At 42.0% G+C, this 15,447-nt stretch overlaps 1 protein-coding gene across 1 annotated transcript in view; it reads right to left on the bottom strand.

Annotated features, from left to right (window-relative positions):
- Window positions 1-15,447, bottom strand: part of LOC122058316 (ABC transporter B family member 25, mitochondrial-like) — a 54,647-nt gene that overhangs the window by 27,139 nt on the left and 12,061 nt on the right. Inside the window, exons 5-11 of the mRNA XM_042620941.1 lie at window positions 14,713-14,756; window positions 12,093-12,195; window positions 11,869-11,976; window positions 5,607-5,690; window positions 5,411-5,471; window positions 4,564-4,709; window positions 4,331-4,447 (exon numbers count right to left, since the gene is read on the bottom strand). Coding sequence (XP_042476875.1) covers window positions 4,331-4,447; window positions 4,564-4,709; window positions 5,411-5,471; window positions 5,607-5,690; window positions 11,869-11,976; window positions 12,093-12,195; window positions 14,713-14,756 — 663 coding nt within the window. The remainder of the gene's footprint in view (window positions 1-4,330; window positions 4,448-4,563; window positions 4,710-5,410; window positions 5,472-5,606; window positions 5,691-11,868; window positions 11,977-12,092; window positions 12,196-14,712; window positions 14,757-15,447) is intronic.

Genomic DNA, 15,447 nt, shown 5'->3' with positions numbered 1-15,447 from the left:
GTTACGCTTCGTATCATGGCACCCTCCAGATCCGGGAGAACTGAAATTTAATGTGGATGGATCTGCCTCTGGACATCGACGCATGGCTGGTGTGGGCGGTATCATCAGAGATTCCAATGGCTCGTTTCTACATTGCTTCTCTTCCGGAGTGGGTCTGGCATTCGCGTGTGTTGCTGAAGCTCTTGCAGTCAGAAAAGCCCTTTCTACTGTTTTTGCTAAAGGATTGAGCAAGGTGGTGATCGAGAGTGACAATCTGATATTGTTAATATCCTCAATAGAACTTGCACCAAAATTCCTTGGCATATCCGTCACATCATTTCCATCTGTAGGATGCTTTGCAATTTTATTCCTCATATTAGATTTCAACACACGCTTCGTGAAGGCAATTTCGTTGCTGACCAACTTGCCACAAATAGAGCTGCTTCTCAATCTGACTTGTTTTGGGATCTTTACCCCCCTTCATGTATTTCTTCTCTTTTTTTGGCCGACCTTGCGGGTGTGTCTTACCCGCGGTCTTTCTGTTAATTTCGTTTCATATCAGAAAACAACATTGAACTCTCCTTTTGACAGCTCAATCTACATCACATAGCTCCATACGAAGCTCCTGCACTAGATCTAACCACAGTGGTATGCTTCTTGCTACGCCAAGTGACTAGATCAACACCAACGGAAGAGAGAAATCCAGTAGTGGATATCCTACTACCGTCAGCACCAACTTAGTCAGCCTCAGAATACCCTACCATAACAACATTCTGATGAGGCCAATAAATGAGCCCCTTTCCTAGAGCCTCCTTCAGATACGACAAAATTCGACAAGCTGCCTCCCAATGGACCTTCTTCGGCAACTGCATAAACTTACTGACAACCCCAACAGAAAAAGATGTCAAGTCCAGTAATAGTCAAATAAATCAATTTCCCCACTAGTCTTCTATATTGATGCTCATCACCAAAATCTTGATCATCAGTAATGTCAAATTTCTAATGAGGATCCATAGGAGTGTCAACTGATTTAAAGGCAAGCATACCAGTTTCAGATAATAGATCTAAGCAGTAGATAGGCAGCATAAGTTGTGCTGCAACCAGTAATGATTCTTATCTTGAAAAGATCTTCAAAACAGCATGAATGGAGGATTGATCACTGTTTTATTAAAACTCTGACACCATGGGAGAGTATGAGAACTACTAAACCAGTAACACAACAGAGAAGAAGAAGAAGAAGATAAGAGAGGCAATCAATGAAGAAGATAAGCTCTGCTATTGGGAGAAAAGAAGAATCAGGTAAGTGTGAGTCCTTGCCCATTTGTCCAATATATAACAAAGAATCCTATAACAAATAGGAAACTATCTCAGACCTATGAAAGGAAACATAAACCGAATCAAAACTGACGAAACTAGACTTATGACTCACAAGACAAGCAAGCAATATCATATAGCATAAACCATAAAGCCACATGGGAATTGTACATGACACATATGTACCCCCACGGAACATATGGTCATGTACCCTAAAAACATAAATCAGTAGGGTCTCCAACGAGAGGAACTAGCAGCCATGATTAAAAAATACTTCTATTAATTCAAATCCAAATCTTGATATCGATGGAGGATTACATATATAACTTGTGAAAACAGGAAATCATATATGTAATCTAAAACAGAGAGAAGAGTTTGAAACAAATTCAACTCCACAAGTAACGATACTAAAAAAATTAAAAATAAATAAAAAAAGAGCGACCTAGTGCACAAGGCTCCCGCTATTGCAGGATTTGGGAGGGGCAAATGTACATTGCCTTACTCCCTACTTCGTAGAAGAGGTTGTTTCCAAGTTTTGAACCTATAACCAACATGTTGCCATAGTGCAACTTAAACGTTGCACCACGATGCTTAACAGAATTAGAACTATAAAAAATATATATAAAAAGTTTTCTTTCATGTCACTATGCCTTGTGAGACAATGCACTTCACTATGACCTTCTTACCCCCACTTTTCACTTATGCTATCAGTTTATATAGTAATTTCACAAACTAATAATACTTTACCAGATCTCTACCCCAGCTCCCGTCCCCTCCCCCTCTCCCTCGCCCTCCAGCTCTAGGATCCCCTCCCTCTCCCTCTACATTGTTTGATGGCTGGATTCTTCTACCCATGATGAGAAACTATGAGAATAAATCATTTGAGGCCTTCTCTATTTTTTTTTTTTTTCCATTAATTTCCATTTGACTTCAAAGGAGATGGAATCCCAAATCTAACGAAAGGATCTAGAGCTGGAGGCCCATCTCCTAAGGTTGTGCTCCATCCAAATGTGAGATATAGTCGCTCCAAAGGCAAGCTTCCTAATTTCATCACAAACAGTTCTATCAGCAAAAGTCATGTCCACCCAAATCCTCTCTATGGAAGGAAGAATTCTTCTTCTAGGCCAGCATTTATCAAGAATTCTCAACATCGTCCAGCTGTTTAGCCTCATCTTCCTCCTCTTACAAAGATTAAAATCCAATGGGTTTTTTTGAAGACTTATAGAGCTAGTGCTGGTTTGGAACACCACCGATGACCAAAGCAGCACCCTTTCGGGGATTGTTTCTCGATCCGATCTCTCACTTGAATATAGATTTTCGTTCTAGAAAAGGCATCTAGAAGGTGAGACTGAGATCTGCTAATGAAGAAGAAATGATTGCGTAGGAAGGCAATTTGAGAAAGCTCTCCAAACACTAAAGCTATGGGCCGCTATAGTGAGGGATATAACCCTTGAACCAAAGAAGCTTAGGCCAAGGGGGGAGGCCCCCGAGATCTAACAAGGTCCCAGGCTGATTTAGATTTAAAGAGAACCGAAGATGAAGGAGACCATGTAACAATATCTCCAAAACCTAAGGGCCTATTTAGGAGGGGAGGGGAGGGGAGGGAGAGAATTCCAAATGTCAAAGACCTGGGGGGAGGAATCCATCTATCTTGAGATATGATATTCGCCACAAAGGAGTGCCTTTGAAGGCCCACTCTATGAATCTCTGTAGATCCGATTAAGGGAATGAGGAAACCAAAAGGATGCCAATGGTCAAGCCAAAGGCTAGTAGAGGCTCCATCTTCAATCTTGGAGATAATATTCCCAAGAGCTGAATTCCTGAGACTGATAATCTTTCTCATACAACAACAACAACAAACTTAGACTAGGATCGGGAATGAGATGAGAAATGAGCAAATACAAAAGAAAGATGACGTATGAATGATGAAGCATGAAAGTTGTAAGCTGAAAGATGAAATAGGCACAGCCCAGCAAGTCAAGAGAGTCTCAGCTAAGTGGGATCAGCTACATGGATCCTCGCTCTCCAATAGGCTCTATGCAAGGTCATACTTGGTACAAGCCCCCAATTGTGCATGTAATTCCTGATAACTTTTACTATGGTTATTTTAGGCTTGCCCCTAGCTCTTTTAGCTCCTTCAATAGGAATCATATCACTCCTTACTAGGGCATTCCTAGGCCTCCATTGAACATAACATACCACCTCAAACAACTTTCTCACAGCTTGTCATTGATCAGCGCAACTCCCAAATCAGCTCTAATACGTTCATTCTTTACTAGTTTTTCTGCACATCTATCTTAACATCCTCTTCCCTACTACACATAGCTTCTAAGTATGACATTTCTGAACTGCCCAACATTCCGCCCCATACATCACAGTTGATCGAACAATAGTCTTATAGAACTTTCCTTTAAGCTTTAACGGGATACGTCGGTCACATAGTATTCTGGTCGCACCTCTCCACTTTATCCATCCCACTTTAACTCTTTGTGAAAGATCATCCTCTATGTCACCTTCTTAAATTATAATTGATCCAAAATATCTAAAAGAGTCACTTTGCAGTATCTCTCATTCCCCAATACTCACCTAGTCATTGCTTGTCATGGTGTGACCAAGTGATCTTTCTCAAAGTCAACTTAAATCTTATGACGCTTCGAATGAACAAGTATCTATATCTTAAATTAGTCCAATATAGCATAGAGTGGAATCAGTGTTCCAATTTTCCTTTGTTTGGAATACAGTTAGTGGAACTTGAGTTCATTTCTCTTCCATGACCCACAGATTAATTGTCAGTAACAGTGATGAAAACAAAGAATAATTAGAATAAGGAGAAGAATTAACTCTCTTTTTTGCCATAAATATCAACAAAAGGACAAAGCAACTTCTGAAATTCCATATGTTTTAAGGAACCACTCAAACGACTCCACAATTCACTTCAAAACCATAGATGAGTTTGACAGCCATTACCTTTTACTTTGTTTACCAGTACATGACAACATAAGGAGAGATGTACGAAAAGGAGGTTCATGAAAGCTACCTCAAGTATCTGAAACATTGACTTCATGTCTATAAGACTCTGTATTGTCTCCCGATACACACTGCCGAGAAAGTTCAGAGGAAGAGAGAGCTGGAAGAGAAGCCCGTTTACCATAACCTATTCAAATAAATTTTAATGATCATTGTTATATCAGTTGACGAAACAAGCAATGGGATAAAATAAGCAAGAAGATGTAAAGTCAAACAAGAGAAACCAAGGAGTCAGATGTTTACTAGATCACCAACTGTCATCTCGCCTTTCATAATTCCATGTGAACACAACAACATTGCTGTTGACAGTGCTGTGCTAAAAATAACATTCTGGCCAAGGTTCAGAAATGCAAGACTATGTTGCGCCTTTAAAGCAGCATTTTCATACCCTAAGAAATATTGTCAGTATCATCAGTGAAGTAACATAAATATCGGAAATATCACTAATAAGCGCTACCACATTGTAACAAGTAAATACTTTCTCTCAAAATTTGAAGGCCCTGTTTGGCACGAAGTGAAGTGATAATAAAATTAAAACTAAAAAAAAATGGAAAATTTTCTCATAATTACTTAGCATAATTGTGTATAATTGTGTGACCACCTCAAAAACATATTAAATTTTACTTCACTTTTCAACCAAAATACCACTAGCAACATTTTTCACCTGCCACCTCTATGTCGTGGGGTGGGCCCCATGTATTTTCACATCAATTTACATCAACTCCACTTCCAAGTAAACATCACAGTTAAAAATTTCTTTTTAGTGTTGTCCATTTCATTTTACCATTACTTTACCCAGCGTTATAAGTATTGGTGCGATGGCCGTATTTTTTTGTTTTTGGTCGAATTGTTCACCATCGATACCACTATAGATCTGGCCCATACTGCGTATAAATTCAAAAAACGAATCACTTTTTAGCTGATACTTTCAATCATTGAGTACCACGATACTTAATATGTATTGATCGATATGGTCGATATCCCTAATCTGACTTTCGCTCAGAAATTTTTATTTTACTCTTCAGTTCTACCAAATGGGCCGAATGGAAAATCATATGTTAAATAACATGAAAACAGCTTAATAACTCACTCTTTAAGAACTCATCATATTTCTCAGCTTCATAAGCCTCATTGTTGAAATACTTGACAGTCTGCAGATCCAGTTAAGAAAAATCAAGAAGGCATCATTCGCTTTATCAAGGAAAACCAAAATGCTACTAATTTTATTTAGAAAGAAATGATTAAAACAAGAAAGGGGTAAAGAAAAGCATGGATTTTGAACTCACCTCATAATTGATCAAGGAATCAATTGCCTTAGAACTTGCATCATTATCAGCCTTATTCATGGCTTGCCTAAACTTAGTGCGCCACTGCAAAGAACAAGGAAAAATGTTAGGCCCATGGTGATGCAGCAATGAAGACATATGAAAGGAGAAGGAAGAAGGATGTCGGCCAGGGTAAATAGGGGCTGTCCAAGCAGCCCACAATTTTAGTGATGGGGTTTTCCTTCTAGGACTTGGTCTAGTAGCTGGTCTGGTTTCGGTTGGTTCAGCTGACTGGTTCAAATTAGTTGCCTTAGTTGCTAAAGTAGTTTAGTTTCTATTTTCAAATAGTTTCTAATTTCAGTTTTGGTAAATATTAGACCTTCTAAATTGTTAGTTATTAATTTCAGTTTTAGTAAGTATTAGACTTTCTATAAAACTATTTCAAGTAGTAGGAACTTTCTAGGTACTTACGTACAAGCCAAATCCAGCCAGAACCAAATAGTGTAAGGGCTGGATCTACAAATTTCTCCCTGAAATTGGTAAAAAAACCAAAATCCTTCTCAATCTGCTAAAGAAATCCTTCTCCGGGCATTTTGCCACCACCAGGTTGCATGGATTCCCCAAAAAAAATCATGATTCCAGACCTGCAACCACAGTTCGAAAATTAAGTTCAGGTAAAGACCAGGCACAATCAAAGTCCCTGAACCAATGCTCCGTTCTCTCTCCTCCCCTTCCACCCTTCCTCAACCAACCACCCTACCATCTGATGCCTTCCCCTAGTGCTCCTCCGGCAGCCTCTATCGCAGGGCACCCCTGCGCCCCTCCTCCTTTGTTGCCATCCTCCTCCTCTCCCTCTGTCACCGATGCTGCGACACACAACTCCCCTAACCTCTGCTCCCCCTACCCCCCCTCCTCCTTCCTCGATGCCTCTCTCTGAACCTCATCCCCCCTCTGTCCCCCCTAAAACCTGGGCCTCCGTTGCTTCCTCCCACTCCCTCTCCCACCCTTCTCGCGATGGCCTCTCCCTCTCCTTCATCCCCCTCCTATAGGGATTCTCCGATCGGCTACTGTCCGGCGGGTGCTCTTGATTCCGAGATCGCTAAATGGAAAAACACCATCATTGGGCGCTTTCTGGGTCAGCGCCCCCCTTCCCGATTGTCAAAGCTTCACTCTCTTGTCAATGGAAGGCCTCTAGCATGCCGTCCCTTTTCCTTCTGGACAATGGATCTTCATCTTCAATTTCTCAAATGAAAAAGACAAGAATTTTGCCCTAGAAGGGGGCCTCTGGTTAGTTAGCAAGAAGGCCATTTTCCTCAGACAATGGGACCAGCACCTCTCCCTCAATAAGACAGACTTCAAATCCATCCTTGTTTGGGTTTCTCTACCAAACTTGCCGTTGCATTTCTGGTGTGTGCACAGGCTCAGTATTGTGGGATCAGTGATAGGCAAGCCACTGTACTCAGACCACAGAACAAAACTCCAAGATCGACTGGCGTTTGCAAGAATCTGTGTCGAAATCTCCGCTGATGCTGAACCTCCTTCCACTGTGATTGTCCATGATGATGAAGGGTTCTCCATCGCTCAAACTGTCCATTATGAATGGATGCCCACTCGATGCTCCTATTGCAAAACATTTGAGCATGCCCCATTAGTCTGTGCCCCAAAAAATCCTTCTGATGCTGCTACCCTTAAAGCCACAGTATCTACAACTGCCCCCTTTGCCGATCCCCTTGCTACTATCGGTGTTTTAAATGGTCCCATTGCCAATGTTCAGCCCCTATTAGCGCGGTGGATCTCACCGTCAGCGCCCCTATCGGTGCCCCCATAGGAACCGTAGCCGTATAGCAAATCCTGATTCCCTTGATTCCAGGCCATCTTCCCTTAGACCTCTGGACTTTATGGGTTCAATCGTTTTGAGCTCCTCTCGAATCAGTCCTGCTCTGACACCTCTAGCATGTCCCCTCACTCCAACCGTTTGAGTGACCTCGCGCTCTTCTTGCCAACTCTAAGGTTGTTCCTCTTGAGCCTCCTTCTCCCACCTCTATCGCCCTCTCTACCTTCATGAACATCCCATATGTTGCATCTTGTCTGATTCCCCCCTTCGCGTTCTTAGTTCTTTTTTACACTCCTCTGACCCTCTTATTCCCTCTGCTGGCCTCCCCCCTCTCCTACCCCTACCCTCCTCTGGCCCTTCTCTGGTGCGACAGGTTCTTTAACCCAGTCCTTCAAACCTTCTGACTCTCATCCCCCACTTAAACAGCTTAACCTGACCCGCCCGATGACCCATCGAAACCCTCTTCTCTTAACCTGTTTACTTTTTCCCATCAGCCCATTTGCCTGGCCTCCTATCCACTGGGTCTCTCCCCTTGACCCAAGCATCCTCATCCAGGCCTTGACCCGTCATCTCCCTCGTTGTTTACCTCATCCACTGCTTTGACGCCCCTGCGTCCACCTACCCCAACCTCTCCTCTCTTGGCCTTCTCCGATGGCCTCTGTTATCTTCGATAGCCTCTCACACCTCAGAAGGCGTCAGCACCAGCATCTCCAATCCTTCTGACGCTACCTTCACCACCAATGGACCATCCCTTTGTTCTGGTCTTGTTATCGTGGGAGCCCTCCAGCCCCCCCAACATTGGGCTATAACTCCTCTGGTAACTCTCTCGATCATCTGCTTGCCTCCACTAATGGTCCCCTGCCAGGTCTGCTTCCTCTAATTGCGTCTCATGCCTTGGAAGGCATCAGCCCCAACTCCACCTGCCCTCTCACTACTACCATCAGCGACGCCCCTCTGCCTGACTTTCCGCCCAATAGATCTTTTCCCAGCAACAATCTCGCCTCCCTGGATTTAGTTATTTTGAGTTCGGCAAACTCTTCGAGCACCCTCCTTGGTGCTTGCCACTCCCTAGAGCCCATATTTGGCACATTCGGTACCCCCTCTATAGCTCAAGCTTCTTCCCTAGTCCTCCTTCCTAGGACTGGTATTGCCCCCACGTCTGATCTCCAATCAACAACCTTGACAACCACCAATATGCACCACATAATCTAGAACTCTTAGGGTTCCCCTAAGATCTCCCCCTCTGCTTTCAGAATTGGACAGGTCACTCCTGCCCCAGTCAGAAGACCTGCTAGAAAGGATGTTGGCCACCCTTGTGGCCTCTCTGCTCTGCTATAATGAATGTTATTCGAACTCCAAATCGGAAGCTTTGCAAATCCACAATGCCCGTCTCTACCACTAAGGGTTCCTTTACCCTGAATTCGACTCCTCCTACCTTGTCCCCATTAAGGAATACCAATGAAGGCCTAAAAAGCCTTCTGCCCGGGACTCCCACAGTCTAGGTTCCTCAGAACATTCGATGCCAACTATCCCCTCTTCCGAATGACTCCGTGGACAAATGGAATGTGCGTGGGCTCAATAGGCCAGGTAAGCAAGCCTCCATCTGGTCCTCTCTTCGTTCCTCCCATGCTTCTCTTTGTTGCCTCCTCGAAACCCGTGTTCTAGAATCCAATGCCCCCTGTATTGCTGCCTCCATAGCTCCTTCGTGATCCTTCCTTTCTAATTATGTGTTTTTCCCCAAAGGTTGTATCTGGATTCTTTAGAATCCCCTCCTTAATATTTCTACCATCTCCTCTTCCCAATCTATTCACCTATTAATCTCCTCCCCTTCTGACCCCTTTCCTTTTTTCTTCTCCATCATATATGCTTTTAACAGTGGGAATGACAAGATGGCTCTTTGAGATGACATGCGAGCCTTTTGCCCCATCGGCTGCCAACCTTCCCTGGGGTATGACAGAAGACTTCAATGTTGTTAGATCTAGTCATGAGAAGGTCGAGGGTTCTCCCATTGATCCCTCTGCAGTGGATTCTTTCAACGACTGCATTATTGACATTGCTATGAATGACCTGAGATGGTCTAGAGCCAAGTTCACTTGGCAAAATAGGAGCGGCTCGGCCCCGCATAGCCTGCAAGTTGGATCCTATCCTCGTTAATAAGGCCTGGCTACAATCCTTTCCATCCTCTCATGCTAGCTTTAACCTCCTTGGTATTTCTGACCACTCCTTTATCTCCCTTCTTGTCCATACCTACTCCTCATTTGGTCCTAAGCCCAATAAATTCTTTGATATGTGGTCCCTCCACAAGGATTTCCTCCCGATTGTCCAGGATGCTTGGGTGATCCCCGTCCATGCTTCTTCCACTCCTCTCATGGCCTTCGCGAGAAAGCTTATGAATGTTAAATCTACCTTAAGATCTGGAACATCAACACCTTCGAGAACACCTCTTTGAGGGTTTCCTCCTGCAGGTAAAAGCTTGATGATATCCAGTCTCGCCTTCAATTGAACCTTCTCAATGTCTCCTTGGCTATCAAAGAAAAAGCTATCTCAGAAGAGCTTTCCTCCTTTCTCCTTCAAGAAGAAAGATTTCTCCGACAATAATCCCACATTAAGTGTTTTGAGCTTGGAGATTCCAATTCCTCCTTCCACAGGTCCCTCAAAGCTAGAACCAATGCCAACTCTATCTCCAAGCTCAAAACCAGAGATGGCTTTCCTTTCCTCCTCCCTGATGATATCAAAGATGAGGCTACCTCTTTCATCTCTGACCTCTTTCATCCCCTTTCCTTGGTCCCCGCTACTAACAATCCTCCCAACCTCCTCAACAAGTTCATCCCCCCACATCTTCTCCCCTCCCTCCAAGCTATCCCTTCGGATGATGAGATCCTCTCCGTTGTCCTCTCTCATAAGTCCAACAAAGCCCTGGAGCTGGATGGTTTCAGCATGGGGTTCTTTTCCTCCTATTGGAACATCATTCGCTTGGACCTCATTCTTGCCATCAGAAGCTTTTTCCTCAATCCCTGTCACATTAAGCGGGTCAACCACACCTTCCTCTACCTTATCCCCAAGAAAAAGGGGGCTAAGTCCCTTTCTAACTTCAGTCCCATCTCTCTCTGCAATCTCTTGTACAAATTCATTGCCAAGATTCTAGCCAATAGAATTCAAAGAGTCATTGACTCGCTAGTCGGTCCTAACCAATCAGCCTTTATTGCGGGAAGAAGCATTACAGATAATATCATCCTCTGCCATGGGATTGTCAGAGGCTTTGACCATAAATCCACTCCTCTACTGCCCTACCTAAAATTGACATTCATAAAGCTTTTGACTCTATTTGTTGGGACTACATCTCCAACGTCTTGATCTAGATGTCCTTCCCGCCCTCCTTTGTTCACTGGGTCCTCTCTTACATCTCCTCCCCTTCCTTCTCCATTCTCATCAATGGTAGCCCTGCAGGGTTCTTCCCCTCCTCGGTGGCCATCAGGCAAGGCTGTCCCCTTTCTCCTTTCCTTTCTCCATCACCCTTGAGGTCCTCTCCCGTTCCATTCAAATCTCCATCAACCTCCACCTCATCTCCCCCATTCATTCATCTTGCCTTCGATGACGATCTCATGATCTTCTCCAAGGCCAACCCCTCCTATGCTGCTGTTGCTGCTCCTTCTCTGCTGAGAGTTACTCTGTGTTTGATCAAAGTGGTGGACTGGTGTATGATCCGGTGACTTTTTGCGGTGTGAATCCCAAGAGATCCTCTTCAAGCTATCTTCTTCTTCTTCTCTCCAGAACTCAAGGTATTGCAGATCTTTCCAAGCATTATACAGGTACTAGTTCATTCTCACCTCCAGTTCTGCCCAGAATTTTTGATTTACTTGGGCCTCAATCCATCATCCCCTAGGGGAAACCAGCCAGCCCCTAGGGTTAGCCTTTTGATCGAGTGTAGTAATCCTAGGGAGGGAGACCCGATCCAAAATTCAGGTCATTCTGACCTGTGATCTGCAAGTTATCAAAAATCTCTGATTTTTTGTCATGTAGTGATTTTTGGCCCTGTTTCTGATCTGAACTTGAAATCGATAGGCTGAGTCTGGTTTCTCTTACCTCCTAGTATATTTGTACATGACTATGATTGGTTATTATCCCATATCAGTAACTGTTACTCCTATTTACATCTAACGGTATTCTGAACTCAGAAAACCTTCAATTGTGGAATTGGATGCTTGGTTTCCAGAACTGAATTGCTTCCTTGTTTCTGAACTATTTGGAGTGGTTATTTGGGTGTTCTTTGATTTAAAATCCTGCAGTTGGGAGCTTGGTTGACTTGTCCAACTTGGCTCTACATTACATGGGTATAGACATCCTAATAATATCTTTTACCATCAAGTATCAAGAGAATAACTATTTCCAAACATAAAGCTGATTCACCACCAAGCTTGAAAATGTCAATACAAGGCATTGAAATCTTACCTGGGTTACAGTCAGTGTGAAAATAACATAAGCGGCAACTGAGAGGGATGTAATCCATGCAAACGATGCTCCAAATTTGTATGCCAGTATACCTGAAACCATAGAAATCTGAAGAAGTATATGTTATAAAACTAAAAGCCGTTTTATGTGGAAAAGCAGTATATAATGAACGAAAAGAGCTTGAAAAGCCAATAAAATATACCAATAAGCTAATAGAATCTGACCTCTAAGATGGTGGGAACAACATTGAATATCATGGTTAAGAGAATAAAATTTATTGCCTGGCTACCACGACCAATGATTCGATTCAGTGCCCCGGTTTGCCGACTAGAAATAAAGATGCAATGTCAGATAGGTATGCAAACATCTGTGCAAACATATAGTATTAGCTTTTAGGAAGGTCACAAGAACAACTGTCAGGGAAATGATATATAGATAAGCAGGAAGAATGTGACTAGAAATCACTACAAACTGTCACACATCTTTAGAGAAAAATACTCAACTTGCTGCCATCCAAAGATCCAATTTTCATGGGTACCTCATTCGATGGATAAAATGGAAGAATTAAGGGATTGGTTGTCATATTGTTTAAGTTGAATTGAGAACCAGAGGTTTGAGAATGATTTGACTTGTCAATAATGACAGTGGTCATTCTTATTTATAAGGTTACAGCCAAAATAAGGAAAGTATAGTATCGCTGACTAAGCATCCCTATCTACAAGAATTAGTACAGTAAATAATAAATAACCAAGGTAAATAGTAAACTAACTACGGTCATCTCATCACTCTCCCTCAAGTTGGTGTGAATATATGAATATATCATACATACACAACTTGGAAACAATAGGATTAAATGCCTTATAAAGAACAGCCTTGTGAAACACAAAACATAGGCAATATCATACCTGGTGAGGGATAAATAGATCAGTCGGCCAACAAGTCTCAAGTACTATTCTTTATCGACGGATTCATCTATTGCACTATTGAGTTGATGATTGAAATCCATGGGAGCATTTGCAGGTTTGCATCCAAGCATACAAGTCTCACTATGGAGATATAAAACATACTTCCGCTGGGAAATGAAGAAACCTCTACTAGATCTTACAACTTTGATCCCAAGGAAATACAGAGAGGCCCTAAGTCTTTAGTTTCAAACTTTGCTGCTAGTAGGGCCTTGAGATTGGAGATTTCCTTATTATTGTTTACTATAATCACTATATCATCAACGTAGACAATCAAAGCAGTAGTCTGGTTACCTTTCCCTTTGATGAATAGGGAATGATCTGGTATGATCTGCTCGACTCTGTCTATATCCAAATCTCTTCATAACTTTAATGAACCAACCAAACCATGCCCTAAGAGATTGTTTGAAACCAAACAACGACTTCTTCAACTTCATGACCAGTAGTAGATAAAGATGCAAAACCAAGAGAAACATCCATATAAATTTTCTCTACAAGGTCCCCATTGAGAAACTCATTCTTGACATCCAATTGTTGAAGATTCCACCCCGAATTGGCAGCAATTGACAACAACGCCCTGACAGAATTTATGTTTGCAACTAGTGCAAAGGTCTACTGGTAATCAATCCCATAGGTTTGGGTGAAACCTTTGGCCACTAAGTGTGCCTTGTACCACTCAACAGTCCCATCAGCCCTTTGCTTAACTGTAAGAACCCATTTGCACCCAACTAATTTCTTCCCTTGAGGAGAAGGAACAAATTCTCAAGTACCATTTTTGTTTAATGCCAGCATTTCCTCAACCATAGTAGCCTTCAACTTTGGATCATTGATGGCTTTTTTCCAATCCTGTGGGTTAGACGTAAAAGACAACAAGAAACAAAGGCCCGGCCCTATAGGAGAGAGAGAGAGAGATGCATAAGAAAAAAAGTGGGAAATGGAGTGTTGGGTACAGGAACAAACTCCGTTACAAACGCAATGGAACGATCGTCCCCTAAAGAGGCAACAAATACATTATCAAGTACAAGAGAAGAATTACCTGATAATGGTGGATCCGATGGAGGTGTTACAGAAGGGTATGGTTGGTCACTAGTGGTGCCCTTTTTCTTGAACATTCGAGTGTAAGTGATCACATCCTTTACAGGCTGCACAGGTGGCGGAATTGATGGCTCCCCCTGAATAGGAGACATCTCAATAACTAACAGAAGATCTTCCTCAAGACTCTCCCCATAGAGAGGTGGCGTGAAATATGCCTCAGATTCATGAAAGGTGACATCCATAGTTACATACAAGTGGCGCGTAGGGGCTGATAACACTTATACCCCTTCTGAGAGGCCGAGTAACCAAGGAACACACACCTCAGCAAACGAGGATCTAATTTGGAGTGAGAAAGGGAGGAGTTACGGGCAAAGCAAACACACCCAAAGACACAGGGAGGAAGAGTAGTGGCTTGAAGTTAAGCATACCAGAAGGGACCCGGTTAACAAGGTGGGCAGCAGTAAGGACAGCATCTCCGCAAAGGTATTTAGAAACCCCAGTGGCAAAATGAGAAATTCTATACACTACTCTAATTCTGAACAAATAAGAAATTCAGGATCACAAGATAGTCAGATGCATGTAAATGTGTGCATCTGTACAGGTTTTCCCTAATGATACAATACAATTACATATTTTCAATTAAAAAATAAATAAATAACCTCACTATCCAAAAAGATGCTTTTTTTATTATATGAGTTCACAATCCAAAAAAGATTTAGATCCATCATGTGGTCCAAATTTACTAAAATTAGAAATGCATGCAAATTTAATGTTATATTCTAGTGGAATTATGGTAACAAAAGCAGATTATTCAACACAAATTTATAAAACATCCTTCAAAAAGTACCTCAGATGATACTGGAGGTCAAGGTCAAGCAAATGTGAAAACACCTGCAAAGATAAAATCACTTCCTCAAGTTATACAAAGGAAAACATAATCGTCATACTGATGGAGATGAACTCTTAAACAGCAGAGAATATGAATTAAATAGAAAATATGAGTCTGTACATAAAGGTGGCAAAGAAAAAAGGGAATGATATAAAAATCAATTGCAACTAACCATTAAAATTAATTGTTTACATTTTGATGTCAAAATGGGATTATATACACGATAGAGAGAGTGAAAGGCTTAACAGATGCAACCATGTCTCTATGGGTTATAAAGGAGGTCGCAAAAAGAGAGGAACAACTATATTGACCCAAAACAAATTCTGAAAGATTCACACATTATCTTCACAACTAGGTTTAGAGGGAACCAAGATAAGGAGTCTATGGAGTATGGACAATGTTTGAAATTTTAAATGTAACCGCAAGCGTACGGATCAGTGTAGCTACGGGTCGAACACAGGGAGAGCAGCCACTTTATTTTTTTATTTCTTTTTATAATGCGAAAGTGAACCAATTAATGGTTGTGATCTAATTCTAATTACCGTCCTAAACATATGTATCTAAAATAACGTCCTAACTATTCGTCATCTAAGAATTTAAAGACGCAAGCCACGCAATTAAAATTAAATAAATAAATAACTGAAAATAAACAACCCACGCAATTAAAAAAAAAAAACAATAAAGAAAAAAAAT

Source organism: Macadamia integrifolia, chromosome 12 (assembly GCF_013358625.1).
Source record: "Macadamia integrifolia cultivar HAES 741 chromosome 12, SCU_Mint_v3, whole genome shotgun sequence".
Taxonomy (NCBI): domain Eukaryota; kingdom Viridiplantae; phylum Streptophyta; class Magnoliopsida; order Proteales; family Proteaceae; genus Macadamia; species Macadamia integrifolia.
The sequence above is the reverse complement of the archived record's forward strand: the minus strand, read 5'-3'. Positions and strand labels throughout refer to the sequence as shown.